Source organism: Helicoverpa zea, chromosome 22, assembly GCF_022581195.2.
Source record: "Helicoverpa zea isolate HzStark_Cry1AcR chromosome 22, ilHelZeax1.1, whole genome shotgun sequence".
Classification (NCBI taxonomy): Eukaryota; Metazoa; Arthropoda; class Insecta; order Lepidoptera; family Noctuidae; genus Helicoverpa; species Helicoverpa zea.
The window spans coordinates 7,185,148-7,205,374 of NC_061473.1; the positions used below are offsets into that span (position 1 = coordinate 7,185,148).

At 37.4% G+C, this 20,227-nt stretch overlaps 3 protein-coding genes and 1 pseudogene across 3 annotated transcripts; 1 reads left to right on the forward strand and 3 right to left on the reverse strand.

Annotated features, from left to right (window-relative positions):
- Nucleotides 1–7,383: 7,383 nt before the first annotated feature.
- On the reverse strand, nt 7,384–10,376 carry LOC124641281. The gene is made up of 3 exons (XM_047179334.1): nt 10,262–10,376; nt 9,516–9,726; nt 7,384–7,834 (listed from the first exon to the last, which is right to left on the reverse strand). The coding sequence occupies exons 1-3, from the start codon at nt 10,374–10,376 to the stop codon at nt 7,384–7,386; spliced, it is 777 nt and encodes a 258-aa protein (XP_047035290.1).
- Nucleotides 10,377–11,888: 1,512 nt separating this feature from the next.
- LOC124641283 lies at nt 11,889–13,755 on the reverse strand (annotated as a pseudogene).
- Nucleotides 13,756–16,505: 2,750 nt separating this feature from the next.
- Nucleotides 16,506–18,754, reverse strand: LOC124641452. The gene is made up of 2 exons (XM_047179518.1): nt 18,011–18,754; nt 16,506–16,888 (listed from the first exon to the last, which is right to left on the reverse strand). The coding sequence occupies exons 1-2, from the start codon at nt 18,141–18,143 to the stop codon at nt 16,506–16,508; spliced, it is 516 nt and encodes a 171-aa protein (XP_047035474.1). The 5' UTR covers nt 18,144–18,754.
- Nucleotides 16,838–18,018, forward strand: LOC124641265. Its single transcript, XM_047179308.1, has 2 exons — nt 16,838–16,973; nt 17,042–18,018. The coding sequence occupies exons 1-2, from the start codon at nt 16,939–16,941 to the stop codon at nt 17,946–17,948; spliced, it is 942 nt and encodes a 313-aa protein (XP_047035264.1). The 5' UTR covers nt 16,838–16,938; the 3' UTR covers nt 17,949–18,018.
- Nucleotides 18,755–20,227: the final 1,473 nt, after the last annotated feature.

Sequence of the window (20,227 nt, forward strand, 5' to 3'; positions counted from 1 at the left end):
GCAGAAAAAAGTATCGGATGTACCACTTTCGATACTTTTTCTACTTGTTCATTTTTTTTTTCCTGTGAATATAATTAGCGGCGGAGCTTTTTCACCAAGCACAGGTGTATTAGTTTTCCTTGGAGAGGCGATAGCTCTTGTAGACGTGTAGCCTCGACGACCGACAACATTCGATTTACTCGGGTCCTTGCTGAAGCTGGTTTCATCAAGATTTCAAATATGTGATGGTTTATCACGTAAGCCCAGTTCGTCAATAGTTTTCTCTAATAAATCAAAGTAACGATTTTGCTACTGACATTGTAAAGGCATGTTGTGTCCTACACAATTTTGTCGCAGATCAGGATGGCTTTCGGCAAAAGGATAAATTGGCAATAACTGATGATGAATTTCACTCATTACAACCTCAAGATGAAGAGATGACAGCAGCAAATGTCATTAGGGACGAATTTGCTAGCTATTTTATGAGCAACAGAGGGTCTTTACAATGGCAGTTACAGAAGATATGATCATTATAAAAACACTCCAGCGGTTTCACCCGCATCTTTGGTTACTGCTCCGCTCCCGTGTGTCTTAGCGTGATGGGTTATAGCCTATAGCCTTCCTCGATAAATGGGCTAACACTGAAAGAATTTTTCAAATCGAACCAGTAGTTCCTGAGATTAGCGCGTTCAGACAAACAAACCAACTTTATAATATTAGTATAGATTAAATAATTACTTACCTATCTAGTTCTTTACATCAGGAGCAAAATTATCATAGTCTAGAAATAAAATTTTGGCAATTTGCTCCCATGCTTCTATTTTCATTGTTTTATTTTAAAAGTGTTCCCGTTCTTGAACTAATGTAATTAGGTAGTCTATATCAATAACATCTGGGTTGGCACTCATTTTTTAAAACCTCAATCACAATAAAGAAAAATACTTAGAAAGAAATCGAAGCGAGCGAGCGTGTCCTTCCTTGTGACGCAAAACAACTGAGCGGTGCTGCTCCGACGTCGCAACGCATTCACCCCTCCCCGCCTCGTCTTGGTGGTTGCAAGTCCGGTGCGGCGCCGGAGCGCATCGTGTGACATGCCGTAGATATTTCTATGTAAGACGACGCAGCGACACCGCTCCGGCGCCACACCGCCGCCGCAACGCATCGTGTGCTCTAATATTGTTATTTTATTTTAGTTTCAAAGTTTATATTAGTTTATTTAGTCATGATGTTTTTGTTAGTCTGTATGGGTTTTAATTGCCTGAAATAAAGAATATTTAATTTAATTTTAATATTATAAATATAAAGGTTACTGAGTTTTTCAAAAAGACAAACAGTTGGAACCGTAAGGTAAGGTAAGGTAAGTCGTGGTGGCCTAGTGGGTAAAGGACCAACCTCAAGTACGAGGGCGCGGGTTCGATCCCAGGTCAGGCAAGTACCAATGCAACTTTTCTAAGTTTGTATGTACTTTCTAAGTATATCTTAGACACCATTGGCTGTGTTTCGGATGGCACGTTAAACTGTAGGTCCCGGCTGTCATTGAACATCCTTGGCAGTCGTTACGGGTAGTCAGAAGCCAGTAAGTCTGACACCAGTCTAACCAAGGGGTATCGGGTTGCCCGGGTTACTGGGTTGAGGAGGTCAGATAGGCAGTCGCTTCTTGTAAAGCACTGGTACTCAGCTGAATCCGGTTAGACTGGAAGCCGACCCCAACATGATTGGGAAAAGGCTCGGAGGATGAAACAGTTGGAACCGATTGAGATCGAATTTGGCATGAACTTATGTGGTGCTTTATGGACAAAGGCTACCTACCCTTTATCAAAGTGATGAAAGTAGAGAACACTTAGAAAATAAGCTTCATGGATATTTAAAAAAAGGGTTAATTGTGTAAAACATGTATTAACTACAGCTATTTGACTAATAACTAAAAGAAAAAAATAAATATACATAAAAAAAAACAAAAACTAATGAGAACATTCAAAGTTACATTCATAATAATGATTTATTTTACTAAACTAAAGGCAATAAAAAATTATATGTAAAAAATAATATAGAGATCAATCACAAAAATAATCAACAATATTTACATTAATAATTCAATCACTATCAGAATCAATAATAATTCTTCTATTTCTTCTATGTACCCGAAAATGTAGAAATAGATTAATGAAAACAAAGTAAGTAAAATAACAAGTTATGATTAGGCCTGAGTAGACTTTTAAATTTTATACACACAACATGCAACTTACCCGTTGTGAACGTCGTCTCGTATGTGTGGATACTGGTTGCTCTAGCTAGCACTATAGCGAATAGGCTCACTAAGCTTTGCCGCAAGGATTTCTATGGCTGCAGCAAGCCTATTCGTAACATTTGCAATAGCCACCTCAATGTTTTGCAGCATTTCGGTGGCAGAGCGTAGCGAGTATTGCTCTTCAGGTTAAAAAAAAAAAAACACAAATTTCCCTAAATGTATATTACTACACATAGTCTAGTCAGCAGATAACAGTGTTACTGATGATAACTCACCAGCATCCACTTCTTGACGACGCCGACGACGTCGCCGCGGAGCTGTTTCTTCTGACTGCTGCGTAGCCTGAGAGCTTGCAGGCTCTGTTGGTACAGGCATAGAGCTTGCAGGCTCTGGCGGTACAGGCATAGAGCTAGCAGGTTCTATCTGTACAGGCATAGAGCTTGCAGTCTCTGTCTCAATGGGCACCTCATCAACATATTCATCGAATATATCGATGGTATTATAAGAGGCCCCTGAATTTAAGCGCTCAACCTCCATTTCCATGAATCTGAAATAATAGTATGTCTAAAGGTTATGATTTTTTTTTAAGATAAAATTAATTATTAACAGGAATTAAATTACCCTAGATTGAGCACCGGTACTTCATCAGTTCTGTGGAAAAATTTGACAATTTATTAACCATTAATAAATCCCAATATTGTAGCGAGAAAGATTTAATTCTTGGTTCAATCTCGGTCAGTACACCATTTAATTAAGGAAAGAAGCTAAACAGAAAAGCCATACAACTCGCACACCATTTACACCATCATGATATGATGCAGAGCCACTATCACCAGCATTTTCAATTGGCTGTTAATGAAAAAACAAAACTTTTTTTTTTGTTTTGCACTGCCCAAAACAAAAAAGAAAAACACATGCAAGCATACAAAATTCAGTTTTAGAAGTACACTTTAGAAGAACATAGTGTGCATTATTTGGCCACCTAAATATTTTGCAGCATATCGGTGGCAGTGCGTAGTGAAGATTCCTCTTCTAGTTCTAAAAAAAAAAAACAAATTTCCCTAAATGTATATTACTACACATAGTCTAGTCAGCAGATAACAGTGTTACTGATCATAACTCACCAGCATCCACTTCTTGACGCCGCCGACGACGACGTCGCCGCGGAGCAGTTTGTTCTGGCTGCTGCGTAGCCTGAGAGCTTGCAGGCTCTGTTGGTACAGGCATAGAGCTTGCAGTCTCTGTCTCACCTCAACATATTCATCGAATATATCGATGGTACTATAAGAGGCCCCTGAATTTAAGCGCTCAACCTCCATTTCAATGAATCTGAAATAATAGTATGTGTAAAGGTTATGAATTTTTTTTTAAGATAAAATTAATTATTACCAGGAATTAAATTACCCCAGATTGAGCACCGGTACTTCATCAGTTCTGTGGAAAAATTTGACAAATTATTAACCATTAATAAATCCCAATATTGTAGCGAGTTAGATTTAATTCTTAGTTCAATCTCGGTCAGTACACCATTTGCACCATCATGATATGATGCAGAGCCACTATCACCAGCATTTTCAATTGGCTGTTAATGAAAAAACAAATATATTTTTTTGTTTTGCACTGCACAAAACAAAAAAGAAAAACACGTGCAAGCATACAAAAATCAGTTTTAGAAGTAGACTTTAGAAGAACATAGTGCATTATTTGGTATTGGTTAATTCAAAAGCTTTGTGATCACGTTACGACTGCATTTTAAATAGAATGTGTGTTATACTTAATAATTATTATTATGTACCTGAACTTGTTAAAGTTTTATGAAATGAAGAAACTTACAATAAAGGGGTTGTGCCAAACTCCTGCTATGGGTTCACCACATCTCGTCCCAAAATACAGTACAGCCTCTCCTGAATTGGAGTCAAGTCAGTTATTTCGGCAAACCCTCCACCTAGCAAAATATAAAAGAGTAATACAAGCTGTTGATTTGCATCCGTGCCATAGTCAAGGACGTAATTATACTAATGATTCTCAACCCAAATCAACAAAAAATCGGCAGGAAAATTTTTGATTTTAATTTTTTTTCGGAAATCCGTCAATGTTATCTAGCCGTATTTAAACTTGGCGCGTGTGTTACTGGCCTTAAAACCGTGCTGCGCCCTCACACAAACCCAAACAGAAAGCATACGTAACGATCATTCATAAATTTCATTCATAAAATTGGATTACTTCTGAAATGCTACGACATTACAATGACAAAAAAAGCCGTGCGTATTAGCTATTTCCCGTCTACTGTAATTACAATCGATTATTTACGTATTTCATGTCCTCCTCCTGACGTATGGCACAAATGCAAATCAACACCTTGTATAATGACAAAACTACTGTTTTTGCTTCGATATGCTCAGGAGAGGAGAAATGACGCACGACGACTGTGGCGTTACTTATTTAGTTTAATCGTTGTATAAAAACTTATTTTCAATGTTAATAAAACAAATATGGAATGTAAATGAACATGAGTCGTAGTTCTGTCGTGGGTCTGTCTGTGTTGCGCGCGTGCGTGCCCGTCGAGCGCACGGCAAAATGACCGGGTCGAGCGCCGGAGCGCGGCGCGATGGCGTTGGTCGCCCCTCTCCGCCGCGCGCATGCGCTCCCGCTGGGTGCTGATGCGGTGATGTTGGCCCGCCCCGGGCCCGCTGTGACGTCGAAACCGGAACAAGTACAGTTGTATTAATTGTATTAATGCCTCACCTTTAGCAGCGGGTGGCGGCGCGCGGTGGTGGAAGTTCGGTTCGTTTCGATGCTTTGGTATGGAATGCGGTGTTGGTAGCGGCGTACGAACGATGCGCACCAGTCAAACAGACCCCGTGGATCATGCGTCTTCATTGGTGTTGAGTTATATTATATGATTGTTAAACAATAAATACAAGAACAAAAAAAAATGTATCAAAGAGATGTTGCCAGATCAGACATTGCATTCGTAAACAAAGACAACACAACGCTGATCTAGTGCCGTGCGATCTACCCGCGCGCTTGTTACGAGACCGGGTCTGCGTTGCCAAGCCACTTCCAACACCACTGTCGCGTCGCCCAGCCACGCATCCCGCTGACTACGACACATAATAGTGAATAAAATGCCAAAACTACGAAACAAAAAATATTAACTTACCAAATTATTAGCCAAAAGTTCAAAATTTATTTCTCCTTGATTTTGACTAGGCAGGACAACTGTCTCTCGAGGCTCAACCACAACTGTATCTTGAATATTTCTCAGAATTTTCTTCCATTGCAGATAATTCATCATCAGCAAGCTGGTATGTCTGAATATTGTTTCTTTTCAACGTGCACTTCATTAATTTCCAGTCTTTACTGGTATAGCGGGTAGGTTGGCTAATGCGTCAATAAACAATAAAAAGTTTTTGCACTCGACAAGAAAGTTTATTAGCACACGGAAGAATAGTTTACACGCAAGAGTTTCACAATAGACAGAAGGAGCAAACAGTTTAAAGCGTAGGCAGTGATCACAAGGGCTAAGCACTAGGTAATCTAGATTGCGCGTAAGGTGGAGCGAGGAGCGACCGACACAGCGCTCGCGTCCGTAGCTTTGGTAGACTGGCGGGCCGCCGCGGCGCGAACTGTCGCGCTCACGCAGCCACGGAGTGGGGACATAAGACACAAAGGATCGAGACGGCGGCCGGCCGGTTTACTTGCCACAATGAATACATTATATAGAAAGGTTAAGTCTGAACAACATTTAGAAATGAACAATCACAATTAGGTGAAATTAAATACTATTAACAAATCTAGTATCATGAGAAGAATACATTCATTAATAATTATATATATATCAAGAAACAATAAAAAACAGTGAAAAATAAATATACATGAACATAGTCACACACAATAAAGAAATCGACGGGTCCCAAGAACAAAGTCCTATCTTCAATATTGTCTAGTTGCAGTGCGAACCAATAAAGTTACGTGAATGAATAAGTTGCAAAAAAAATAAATATTGTAGAAAATTATGGTGAAAGGTATTTGTTTATTTAATTTACTTGTTTTTGCTTGCTAATATTTTATTTTAAATATGTATTTTATTTAAAATTTCGTTCTTATGTAATGATGTGAGTTTGTTTTTTGGAATAAAGTAAGACTTAACCACACATGCGACTTTGTTTTATGAAATCTGTATAAAATAAAAAGTTGTATGTGTACTTGAGATGGTGTACATTGGTATTTGTCTACAGAATAATGTCTTATGTTGGAAATGTCCAAACCTATGTTATCTCTAAATGTAGGTAGTAAGAAAGAAAACTATTTTATATTTGATATGATCACTTACGGTATTTATTACTCAAATCGAATCACAGTTTTGCTTGGAAATATGTTTTCCAGATATGTATTTAAAAATATGTTGTTTAAACTCAAATGCAAAAGAAAATTAACAAAATTCTAAACAATTCAAAATAGTAGGTACTCATAATCAATTATAAATTTTTGACATAATCTTAATCTAGATAAATGTCATCATCATTCCCCTGCCCTTATCCCAATTTCTTATTTGGGGTCGGCGCAGCATGCCTTCCTCTTCCATACTTCTCTGTCTGACGTCATCTCGCTAATGACATTCTTTCTAGCCATATCGTCTTTCACACAATCCATCCATCGCTTCTTTGGTCGTCCTCTTCCTTTATATCCATCCACATAATCTAGATAAATGTATCAAAAATTAATAACATTCAGTAGAAATCTGACAATTACCTTAATATCTAAAACTAAAACAAGTGAGTATGTAATTAATGCCTGTAAATCACTTTAAAAAAAAACTAACAGCCTTCAAAAAACATCTCCAACAAACAGTTAAAAAAATACTTTGCAAAAGGTCAAAGACTTGTAGCAAACTAAATGTTCCTTTACGGTTAAACATTAAACCGTATAACATTATAAAACTATCACAACATATAACAAAATTGTTCTCTATTTCTGTATTTTATTCAATGCTTAGTAATCAGTGTAATCACAAAATCGGGTATCTTTATTTCACTTCTACTAATATAAGTAATCAACATCTGGATATTATTAATTTAATATAGTTTTAATCAGTCTTATTAAATTTAACCAGACTCTGTCTCTCGAATAAAAGAAAATATAAAATAAAAGTATTATTCATTACTTTCATCACTTAAGTCGTCATTTGCATTGTTAGATTTGTAGGGTAAAGATCTAAAAAATATTGCATTAGTGGCATTTATAACACCTGTTCTGCACATGCTCTCCAAATCATTATATTTATCTTTTGTTAACTTAAGTGGTGAAGAATAAGCACGCTCTAAGACAGGCAATACAGATGAGTTTCTAGTATCGTTTCGTAAAACTAAGCATTCATAAGATTCTGCATTTAAATCATACTTGATGTACAATTTATTTGGTTCAGCGTTGTCAACGAAAACTTCTTTAACTTTAGTCCACAATATTTTTTGTTTTCTTAAATTTTTGTTCCATAGTTTGTCACTTACATGGGTCTTAAAGTTAAAGAAGTTTTCCTGTATCATATTTTTAACTAAATATGGTTCTCCTTCTGTTTTTGCCCATCGCACAAGCAGGCGCCATTCATCAGGTGTATATATCGTTTTGGAATGAGACGAACGCTCTATGACGGCGTGAACACTATCTCCCTCGTTTTGGGTATGTCCCTTCTCTAGAAAACGATGTGTAATAGAAACCTTGTATTTTTTTGCTGCAAATAAATATACAGAAAACAAATCTATTCCGATTTTGGCCCGCACAATTATCGGACCAGAAACGAAATTCTTTTGTGCCTTCTGTACAATTATCTTTTATGAAATCTAATAAACAGCTTCCCACTTCATTAGCTCCTCGTTTAGCTACTGTTTCATCCCACATATAGCACACTGCTTTCTTTTGTCCCATATTAAAAACTGTAAAGTTAAAGGCAGATAATTTTCTTTTGTAATAAAATATACTTATTTGGCCGTGGGGACAAGTCAATACTTTCTGGAAATCAAAAACTGCTGTCACAATGGACCCTTGAGACTCTATAGCATCATGTTTGTCTTTTTGTTTCATGGTACGTGCCGTTTTCTTTGCGTCCATATGTACTTTATGGTTTTGTATTTCTTCATTTGTAGGTGTCCGATTATTTGTAAAAGCATGACAAACTTCACACTGGTCCTTTTTCGGTATATGAAAACCAAGATTAAAATTTTTATTCACTATTTCCCTATACTGGCGTACAGTCGTTGCTTTTGATCCGTATATGTTTTGATCGAACCATTCGTTATACAGTTTAAACATTCGGCTTATGCTGAGACTACCATCTAGATATAATTTGGTCGAGTCCTTTCTAATAAAGTGGGACTCAATGGGAACAAATGAATTTACATGATCACACACACTCTTTATCATGTCATTATTAATTATGGATTTGTGATGGTCGTGTTTGCCTCGGAGGTCTTCCTCAAAATGTGCCACACCATCATATTTTTTAAATGTGGTTTTGATTATACTTTCACTAACAGCTAGTGTTTTCAAGAACATAGTCTTGCAGACGTTTATAATAGTCGCATCGGCATTTAAAGATTTAATTGGCAAGAAATACTTGAGTGTAAACTGACGGTTGTTAGGAGTACTGCGATTTAAACATCTATATTTAGGAGCTTTTTTTACATATTTTGCAACAAATCCCCATTGTTTTTCGGCACTCCCAAGTTTCCAAAACCTATTGAAGCAATCTAGTCTTTGGTCTTCAGAAATTTTTTCAGCACATTTAAACCGACAACTGCAAGGTTTTCCCATAACTTTATCCTCAACGAATTTGCCTCTTTTTGACACATAGCTTTTACCGAGATTTTTTAAATATTTTCGTTTTACGTCAGACCAATTGTCCTTATTAACTAATCGTTTTCTTGATCTTCTCTTTTTTTGTTGTGATGATGTCAAAGTCGAAACACTAGTACTTACAGATTGAACAGAATCTATCCAAGAACTATGGTCCGGACAAAAATGATCATCACACTTCCTGTGTACATTTATTGGAGAGGGCATTGGTGTAGCTAGTGTGATATGTGAAGTAGAAGGAGTGGCAACAGCTGGTTCTTCAAATTCTTCTAGATATAACGCTGGTGAATTATTAAAACTAGAGGTTACCTCTATATTCAATGGAGTAAGTATTTCTTCTGGATACGAATCTTGTGAAAAAAGTACAGGTGCTGGTGTTGCCACTTGATGACAGGTATTAGAAATTGTATTTTCAGTAGTTTCATGCTGCTTTTCAGATACTGTTGTATTGGTGTTAGAGGGTGAAACTACTTGCTGACATGTGGTATGAATATGATTTTCGGTAGCTTCAAGTTGTAGTTCTGGTACATCTGTATGGATAGTCTCATCAAATACGGCATGATATACTTCTGCCATTTCGACGATAATGTTTTGGGCATCGGACGGTAGCGGGGAGCTAGTATTGCTGTCACGTTCAATTGCAGATTCTGTAATAAAGTCAAATAAAAAACAATATAGCTACTGAATTTTAATTCCTTATTTGAGTACTCGCCTATCACTAGTAAAAATAAATCATTTTAATTAAAAGAAGATTATTAAATGGTGTATGTTTGATTAGAAAAAAGTCTCATGTAAAAGTTTTTACAAAGAACAAAATCTCGTTATCACATAAGACTACATTTTTATGGTAAGTTTCCGTAGAACAACATCCTATCTGCACATACGTTTGAAAATTTTAGAAGAACTTTGGCTGAACAAAATCGTATGTGAAAATAATGTCGTAAAAATAAATATAACAAAATTAAATGTTATTGTGTAGTTTTTCTTAATAATGAAATTATTAGAACAAATTATACATAAAAAAAACTTTTTAGATTATTAACGTAGAACAACATACTTTTATCACACACGACGGTAATTCTAATAATTTTCGATTTTTTCTTAAAACATTTAGCTTTGTATACAAAATCACTCAGCCAACTTTAAAATACGTGTAACTTGAAAAATAAAACAATTACTTACCAAGATTATTCCTTTCTTCATTGTTATTTCTGTACGTAGTGGGATCAGAACAATTATTTTCATTAATTTGTAGCGCTAAATTCAAAATTCTTTTCTTTCTTGACAATGCAGACATCGCAAAAAATACTCTGTGACACTGTATTTACACCTTATAGCATTAATTTGACTCACAATTAAAAACTTGTTTGAATCTCCAAAATCGACCGCCACTGAGGAGTACAAAATCGTGACTGACGCTACAACGCGATGCGCTTAGTGCTTACCGCGGCGAACAAGCTCTTACATGTCGATGCGTGTTTGTTCGTAGAACTATTTCTCAGATAAGGCAATGTTCGATTCGTTATTTCATAAAGTAAAAACACTATTTAAAAAATAATTACACTACCATATAGCTACTATGATACTTAATACATTTGATCAAAAAACTAAAAATCGACTTATATTTACATAAGTTTTTGTTCTTGGGACCCGTCGAAATATAATATGAAGTGTGGATAAAAATAAAATCGGCATGCGCCACACTGGGTTTGGATTGGTCATCTTTCATTAATTTAAACAGAGTCGTTTTAGGCGGCCACCACAATTTTCCTTTGTCTTCCCAGAAAGAAGGTACAATAACCAGACTTTTTCTACCTCTCTATTGTCTCCACTATTTTGTATGTCATTTTTGGCTTTTTCGGTAAGGTACCTAACCTTAATCACTGAAAATATAAAAGCAACAGGTAATTAACGGCAAAAAGAAACAACATTCGCAGTATATTTATATATACCTAAATACACTGAGAAAATGTAAAAGAATGGTCCTTTTTATAAACTAATTAACTACGCAATAAATACCTAAAGACGAATAACGAACGATAAGTTCGACCAACTCTGTGAGTTTCGCAACTAAGTCGGTTTGGTTTAGGTTCCCGTGGCGGAGAGAGGGGAATGTGCAGATGGCGTCTACGTAAAGAAAAACTGCTCGCGCATTTTACTACTCACATTCTCATAAATATCGTTCATATATCGCAGATAGAATAATAGTTGTTGCAAGAGACCATTTGATTGATCATTCACGGGCAAATCATCTTATGTATAATTTTGCAACTCATTCTAATAGTATCTAGTAGAAACGATAGCTATAATAAATTGTTAGTTATAAAATTCAGAAAGACTTCTATCGTGAGTTGTGTTGGTCCTCAAAATTCGTGAAGTCATCAGTGAAAAGTAGTTTTGTACAATTTTATCACATAATACAATTTTATTTTTTATTGCTAACTGTAGTTGGTACGTCTTCATAATATGCATTTTCTATTAATGTTTAATAGGCACATAATTACATAATTGTCGCTTCAACGGTTCGACAACGAATTGCTATATCCTACTTATATTATAAATGTGAAAGTTTGTGAAAATGTATGGATGTATGTTTGTTATTCAATCACGCGAAAACGGCTGGACAGATTTGATTGAAATTTGGTATGTAGATAGGTGATACCCTGGATTAACACATAGGCTACTTTTTATCAACACACCACGCGGGCGAAGCCGCTGGCGGAAGCTAGTATGCTATACGTCTTGTATTACGTATAAGCTTGATTTCGAGTCGAAGATTATTTCGATTTATTTCCTGCTGCATCCAGCGTCTATGGCATTTTCCATAAGCCCGGTAAAGGAATAACAGTAGCCCTAACCCGATCACTAGGGCGATGATTGTAAGTATAATATTTGCAGTACTCAAATTGAAACGTATTTCTTCCACAGTCGCTTGGTTAGAGCCTCCAGCTGCATTCTGGGTCAAAATTAGCTCTTCGTGAGACTGAGATGAAAGTTTCCCGAATATTTAGCACGAATATGCCTCACGTCAATCACATTTAAAATTACAGTATTCATATTGGTCGCACTTTGTATTAGATTCACTAAATTGTTTTGCATTCTTTGTCCATAATTGGCACGGTGTGGTCGCCTTGTACGGTAGGAAGAGACAGTAAATGAAACCACGGACTGCAGAGTATATACTGAGTTTATTAAAATAAAGAAGTGGCATATAAAGTGTCTAGGATGACAAAGATTAGTATAATAATGTAGAGGGGACCTTACAGTAGCCCGGTGGCCTGGCAGTACCCATGATAGTTTTATTTATAACAGCAGTTCAATTAAGCGAAGACTGAATACTGGTGTGTTAAAAGGGATAATTTTAGGGGACAGCGGGTACGCAGTCAGCAATGTGCTACTTTCACCATTTTAATCACCAAATTCAACTGCACAAGAAAACTACAACAGAAGCCAAATAAAAATCAGGAATACTGTATAAAGATGCTTTGGCATTTGAAAAAGGTTTCCTTGTCTCCAACTTGGCATGGGTATTAAGATGGATACAGTTGTGGCTGATATTATGTGCTTATGCGACACTGCATAATATTTCTTTACTGATTGATGATTTGGTTCCAATGAACTGGGAATATCATCATGTTTGTGGGATCATGTTGTCCTGATGAATGAAGTAAAAATCTCTAGATTAAGAGTAATTCTTTTTTAATCCTTTAATCCTTTTTTAATCCTTTAGAACAAGGGGCTAATCATAGTAAAAGTGGCCAAATAAGTAGTACATAGTTTATTTGGCAATAGATTTTTTCAGTTCTTCTAATTCTATTTTAGCTTTTTCTAATAAACAGTTGCTCCTCTCTTCCTCCAACAATGCCGCCCTTTTTTTATCTGTTCAACTTCTGACTGCAAAGCAAAAAGTAAACATATAAATTAACATCGCTTTAAATTAAAATATAATTTAAAGTATAAACTTTGATATTGAAATTACAAAATACCTGCATTTTTAATATTTGCATTTCTTAAGAATACGACAGCTTCCCGACGAATATAGTCTACAGGTCTACGCCCTTGATCTGTGGTTTGGATTGATGATATATTTTTGTTTTCACTGTTATCTTCTTCCTCCTGCGTTCTCATAAAACATAATTTAAATATATTTTTAGTATAAACTAAACAGACAAGTTAAAACAATATTGTATTATATGATACATTTTAGAGCTCCTGTGCTATTTTGTTCGTGGGTTTCTATTGGGGGGGGGGGGAGGTATTCGCTAATTTCATTTAATTCTTCAAGAAATATATTTTCGGTACGAGTTCGAGGATATTAATACTAATCTCTTCAACCATGCTAATTATGGCCCATGTTGTGGCGATAGAGGAGGTACACATGGTCCACCTTAATAAATTACCTCGTTCTGTAGCTCGTGCTTTTCCTGTAAGAGCTTTCATGTTATCCCAAGCCCTTTTTAAAGTTATAGTTTCAAGCTAAAATATAAAGTCAACAAAAATTACCATAAATCATTCACAATTGATTACTTATTAATAATAGTGGCCTCCTACCTAGTGTAAATGGGCATCACAATTGAACTTCTGTGTCTCTTATCTGCCTGTTTCTTGGCGACTGACATGCAATCTGTTATTTTAGATTCCTCGATTGGTCTCTTTAAACTAATTGGGCTAATAAAGCTTTTCCGTCGGCTGTGAAATTAGCCACACGTTTGCGTTACACTCTTGTTCCTGAAGACTCCTAAAATGAAACAAACACAACTTAATTTCTTCAAATACATGCTATGTGCGGCTACTAATGTACATAGAAACTTACCATGATATGTTAAGATAAATCTATTTATTTCAGAGCTTATCACACTTTTCTTAGAAACAATTTCAGCGAGTCTTACAAGTAAAGGAGCAACGTCGTATGGTAACACATCGCTGAATTTAGCAATGATATTTGTAATGACCATTACCAGTAGTTCTGATAAGTTTTCATTTGGCAATGTATGAGTTCTATTTAGTCCACAACCATTGGGTAGAGATGATGTCGGTTCTCGAATTAGTTCGTGATGAACATGACGATCATGACCCTCCGGAATTCAGGGAATTTGAACCCCCAAACTCGTTTGACTCCCAAACTCGGAAGTCATCTTACCGCGGGGAATTTGAACTATTTTACGGTAAGACATCTTTTGAGGGGTGGAACTAGGAGTTGAGTATGGAGATGGATGGGTTCTGTACTGGCTGAGGTGGAGTTTGCTCAAACAGGGTTTTTGGAACGTCAGAGTAGGCCCGTCTTATTGAAGGTTCCTGCGCAAAGGCTTCCATATATGATACACTTTGCTCAGACATGATTTTTAAATGCGCTTTTACCTGTCAAATTCAGGACAGGACGGGTCAGTAGCTTGATGGCTTTCTGTACACAGGAGGCATCTGACACGGTCAGGGGAAATGTTACAGTAATGAGGCGTGTGTTCGAACAACGCTGTATGTAGCAATTTGTCATTTGGAAAATTATTGTTGCAAAATAATTACATATTATAATTATTAGGAACTTGAACATACAATATGAGTAATAAAACTTCTAGAAACTTAACAGTAATAATTTTAAACAACATTTTAAATCTTACTCAGTAGAACAAGCTGTATGACACATCAACACATGACATACAGCATTGTTCAAGTAAGCTCTGACATCAAAAGAAGGTTTATAATGAGCTCTGCTAAAACTAAAAGTAGTAATAAAACATCTATTAATTAGTAGGTAAATTAATATAAAACTCAGCACAAGATGTGCGAAGATATTGTGTCATCAAGCAAATCTTTCTTTTTTCTCTTTTGTTATAGGCAAGATTCTTTTATATAGACTCAGGGGGAACCTGCAAATTATTCATTGCCCTTTGTTTTTTAAATATGTCATGACGAATCCACGACCTTAAACTGTTATGACTTTCTCGCACATATACACCCATTGGATCAACCTTAGTCAGCTTAAGCCATGCCACTTACTTGGGTTATTTTAAGGGTGTTTTTTTGTAAGTTTGTCTCTAGATGGGATAAATCTTTGAAATCTTTTTATTCTAGCTCATTAATAAGAAATGGTTTACTGAGCCTTGCCTCTCCTATGACATATTTCCAGTCTGTTGGCAAAAATACATCATGTCTAACTTTCTTTCTACGTTCTATTAAAGCAAAATCCTTATCGCAGAGTAAGAATGAGTGCCCAGAACATAGAAACTTTTGATCCACCTCTGTAAAATATTGTTGTTTCACTAAATATGCATACAATGTCAATATACGCCAGTTGTTATTTTGACCAACAGAACGGCCTGACCTAACAATAAGTTTCCGCTCTTGGCGTCTAAAAGCGGCTTAAAATTATCCAGGATATGTTTCAAAATACATGAAGCAATCTCTGCAGATCCTCTTTTTGCAATCGTCTCATTCCACAAGTTCATTACTGAATACCGTTGGCCAACATTGTTTATGCCAAGGTTATAACACGACAACTGCCTTTGATAAAACACACTTGAATGTGTTAATGTTGGACAAAAAAGAACTTGTTGAAGATCAACACATATTGTGATAACATTAGGGTTATTGGCAGCCCTATCTGTGTCTTCTGCAAGATGTTCATAAGCTTGATCACTCACACATGTGGTGAATTAGGCTGCGTTTCCACCAGAGATGTGCGAGGATGCATAGCGAGGGATGTGTTTGTAAAGAACCAATAGGATCGCTTCATTTACCTTGCCTCGGTCAGCACAGCTCTGGTGGAAACGGCTCAGCGGAGCTAGATTTTTGCGCATACAAAACAAGCGCGGGATGTGTGCGAGGGATGTGTACGAGGGAAGTGTGCGAGGAATGTGTGTTGAGAAAGATGTGTTGCGAGGTTTGCGCATACTGTACCAGCCAGTCCATAGACGGAGTTTGTTGGAAGTAGAAGTGCGCAAAATAGATAATAATATGGATAATTGGAAAAAGAAAATACTTTTATATTTAACAATTTGTGATGAAGAAATGGAAGCAGAAGATACGGAGTTTATTAGTTCTATAATTTTGAGCAATACAAGAACACACAGGTTTTGGATACGTAACCATATTAAATATCATCGATTACATGGAGAATTCTTTACCTTTTTTCATACGGCTGATGATGAAATATTCGAAAATTCTTATCGAGTATCTAGAAGTAACTTTTATGAGTTACACAATTTGATTGAGAACATTATCAAGAAAGAAGACACTCACTACAGAGAATGCATCAGCACCAAGGAAAAATTGGCGGTATGTTTAAAGTAAGTAAAATAGTTTTCGCCATTGAAAGAAAAAAATGATCAGTATCATCGCAGTCCGTTGGTTTTAAAAGTTCTCTTAATTCTTGCCTTTCTTTTCGAAAATCTTCTTGATTTTTCATATGTTTTTGTATTAAAATTGATAATTAATCGCCTTTTTTCTTCTTTGATGATGACGGGGTGACCGAATCTGTTGAAATGCCTGAAGTTGAGGCTATTTCGTAAAGATTGTTGGGATTGTCAGCTTGATTTGGTGTATGTTCAGTGCTCTGCGAAGAGTCATCTTGGTTTAATGAATATTGAGTGCTTTGCGAAGAGTCATTTTCATTATTTGGTGACGAAATATCCTCTTTATAACTTGACTCTCTATCTCTGTTGGCCATGTACGGTAAAAGAAATTCCATCAATTTTTGGTATTTCCATTCACGTGTTTTGGTTGTAGCCTGTCCGCTTTTTTTAGATTTCTGCCTCTTTAGCGCGTCCCGATGGCTATCCCGTAGTTGTTTCCAACGATACTTAGCGCTTTTCACTGAAATAATAGAAAATTATGATTAGGAATATAACATTTTTATACCAAGCATGTTGTCTTACAGATCGCAAAAAATCAGTAACAGGTAAAGAGTACTTTTTTATTTGTTAATTATTTTTCTTACTATTATTATAAACATTCCTTTTTTTGCAGGTATTTATCCACGGGCTCGTCGTTCACACGATTGGCAGAAAATTTTAGGATTGGAGTAGCAAGTGTGTCGAGAATTGTGGCAGAAGTTTGTAATGCTCTTTGGCTTGTTTTACAACCTCTTGTTATTCCAAAACCTACCAAAGACGACTGGAAGCGAATAGCAAAGGATTTTCAAGAGCTATGGCAGTTTAAAAATTGTTTGGGGGCTCTAGACGGTAAACATGTTTATATAATGTGTCCTGCAAACACTGGGTCCTCTTTTTTTAATTACAAACAAAGATTTTCTATAGTGCTTATGTGCTTAGCTGACGCTAGGAGAAAGATTATAATGGTTGATGTGGGATCCATGGGAAGATTTAGTGATGCTGGAATATTTGATGATAGTGTTTTTGGAAAATATTTGAAAGAAAAAAGATTGAATCTTCCAGAACCTGAACCATTATATGAAGGAGGTGAACCAGTACCATTTGTATTCATTGGAGATGAGGCTTTTCCTTTGATGGAAAATTTCATGCGCCCATATCCGCGGGACCAGTTAGACCAACAGAAACGTATATTTAACTATAGACTTTCGAGGGCACGTCGCATTGTAGAAGCTACATTCGGTGTATTGGCACGAAAGTGGTATGTGTATCGTAAAGACTTTGAATGCAGAGTGGAAACGGTTGACAAAATCGTAAAAGCCACATGTGTAATGCATAATTTTTTAATTGAAAGACAAAGTAATTATTTGGATTGCATTGATAACACAAATACAAGTACTCTTGTATCGGTTCCTAGCATTTCCGTCGTCGTGTCAAGTGATAGTTATGATGTAAGAGAGAAATACTGCTCTTATTTCAATAATCAAGGAAAAGTGTCATGGCAAGATACTCGTATTTCGTCACGAATTCATCGCACACAATAAATACCCAAATATTGTAACTTGTATTTTAATATACCTGATTTTAATACATGATTATTACTTACCATCTTTATATTGTATTTCTTTGACTATTTCCTCCCACGCAGCGTCCTTAGTTTCATTACATTTGTAAAATGACAAAGAAGTGTTCCACAAACACGGAAACTTTTGAACGGCATCAATTAATTTTTCGTCCATTATGCCACGCAACCGTACGACATGCGTACGACTACAAGCGCTTACGACAGCAAAGTGAGACGTGAGCGCAGCGCGGTGAGCGGCAGGCAGGCGTTCGCGTTACTCCGCTCCCACTACACCGCACCCCCGTCGACACATTTCACAGCTTCGCAACGCATCCTCGCGCCACACATTAATGCGCATTTTCACAGCTCCGCTACACATCCTCGTAGGCACATTATCATCGCACAGCTTTGGTGGAAACACCCACACATTTTCACAGCACAGCTAGACATCCTCGCACGACACACTTCCATCGCACATCTCTGGTGGAAACGCAGCCTTAAGCTTTATCTTTCCCATTTATCTCTTTTGGATCTTCCCCGTCGTCGTCGTCATCTGAATCCTGAACGCCTCCAATGGCGTCTACAGGTTGTTCAGCTTGCTCTTCTGCGGCAAGTCGTCTCGTGCGCGCTCCTCTTCGTCCGCGCCCTCTGCCGCGCCCTCGCGCCACTGGCGCTTGAGCTTGAGCGTGGGGTTGAGCTCCTCCCGGCTGCGCTGGCCGCGCCGCTGGCGCTGGCTGCGCTGGTGGATTGGGTAGAACGCCTGGTGGCATCCTAAAATCTTTATGTCGATCTTCTGTGACCACGATGTCTGACAAAACGCGATTGACCGAGACTGCGGGCGCGATCTTCGTCTCGTATTCCCTATGTGTTCGGTCATCGATTAAGCCAAAATGGCCGTCTGGTCCTGGCTCTGTGGCGGCGAGGTAATGTTCTACACCGGTGACATCCTTAAAGTCTCCCATCCCTACCAGGTAGGTGGCTGCTCCTGCCCCTAACTGTATGTCATAGCCCTCCACGAAGTGGATGAGTCGGTCCTGGTCGTGAGACGCTTCGCCTCGTCGCTTCGCCATCAAAGCGATGCGATACCACCAAAGTACATGGTGGAAGTAAGCGAATGCGCTTTGCGGGACCTCCTTTACGACATACTTGTCGCAATCCCCTATAGCAGCGTACTCACGCTAAACTAGCGCGACATAACCTGCTGCATCAGCATTGAAGATTCTGATACCCTCGACGCTCGATAGCCCACGCTCTCCCTCGTTGACGAAGGCCTGTTGCCATAGTGGATCATTCGTAAGCGGTGTTGGTGTCGTTGATAGAAACTTTGGCTTAGGTAGCTCCCTCGACTGGAGTTCTGGCTTCTTGCGGAGAAAGGGTTTCTTCTTCTTCTGGGCGGACAAATCCGCGGGTGGTGGTTGATTGGATGATTGCGGCGCCTCCATGTCTTCGCACCTTTACTAAGATAAACTTAAAAGTTAAACTTTAAAGACTCTGGTGAGAAGGGCATCATTAGCATTGGTATGCAATCCTTCTAAGACAGTGGTTCTTAACCGGTGGTCCGCGGACCACTGGTGGTCCCTGGAGACATTCCAAGTGGTCCGCGAAGCTTTGCTTCGCGTCGTTGCTATACGTTATCTAACTTTATTTTTACCGACTTCTCTATGTGAGCAGGGGTTTTCGCATGGACGATTTCTTGCATTTGTCAACAAACAAAAAGTTAAGTACGTTTTGGCTACATTTTACGTAATATTTATTTGAGTCTGAAAAAAAAATTGCGCTCGCTTCACTCGCGCATTTGGAAACTACGTAAGCCTATGTTTGTCTTTCTTTACATTTGCTTACCTACAAAAGAATAGAGAAGAATTCTGAAATTAGTAAAGCGAATGCAGACACAAAAATCTCATTAAATTAAAATCTGTAACTAATTTTTATCGACTTATCTACACAGGCTCCATGTTCGATAGCGGCTCTACGTTTGACAATGCTTCCCCTCCATCTGGAAACCGGTCTGATGACGTCGTACTTTCGTACCGTTCATCAGCATCAGATTCTTCATGGAAGTCCAAAGCAGTCACAGGAGTTCCTCCCTCATTCACCGCATCTGAAGATTGAGAAACATTTGGATTCGAATTTTCAATAATAACATTATCAGAATCATTATTATTTAATAAATTGTTATTTTTATTTAGATTGTCATAATAAATAATATTAAATTTATCACAGCTCTTTATCTGGTTCAAGTACATAAAATTAATTTTC

Excerpts from the sequence above, each read along its gene's own strand:
- LOC124641281 (XM_047179334.1), bottom strand. The coding sequence starts at position 10,376 with ATGTCTGCATTGTCAAGAAAGAAAAGAATTTTGAATTTAGCGCTACAA. Across the intron at positions 9,727-10,261 it reads TGAAGAAAGGAATAATCTTG|AATCTGCAATTGAACGTGAC; the intron begins GTAAGTAATTGT and ends ACTTTATTACAG. Across the intron at positions 7,835-9,515 it reads AACACCAATACAACAGTATC|TGAATGGCGCCTGCTTGTGC; the intron begins TGAAAAGCAGCA and ends ATATACACCTGA.
- LOC124641265 (XM_047179308.1), top strand. The coding sequence starts at position 16,939 with ATGTTGTCTTACAGATCGCAAAAAATCAGTAACAG. Across the intron at positions 16,974-17,041 it reads TCGCAAAAAATCAGTAACAG|GTATTTATCCACGGGCTCGT; the intron begins GTAAAGAGTACT and ends CTTTTTTTGCAG.
- LOC124641452 (XM_047179518.1), bottom strand. The coding sequence starts at position 18,143 with ATGGACGAAAAATTAATTGATGCCGTTCAAAAGTTTCCGTGTTTGTGG. Across the intron at positions 16,889-18,010 it reads AGAAATACAATATAAAGATG|TGAAAAGCGCTAAGTATCGT; the intron begins GTAAGTAATAAT and ends CTATTATTTCAG.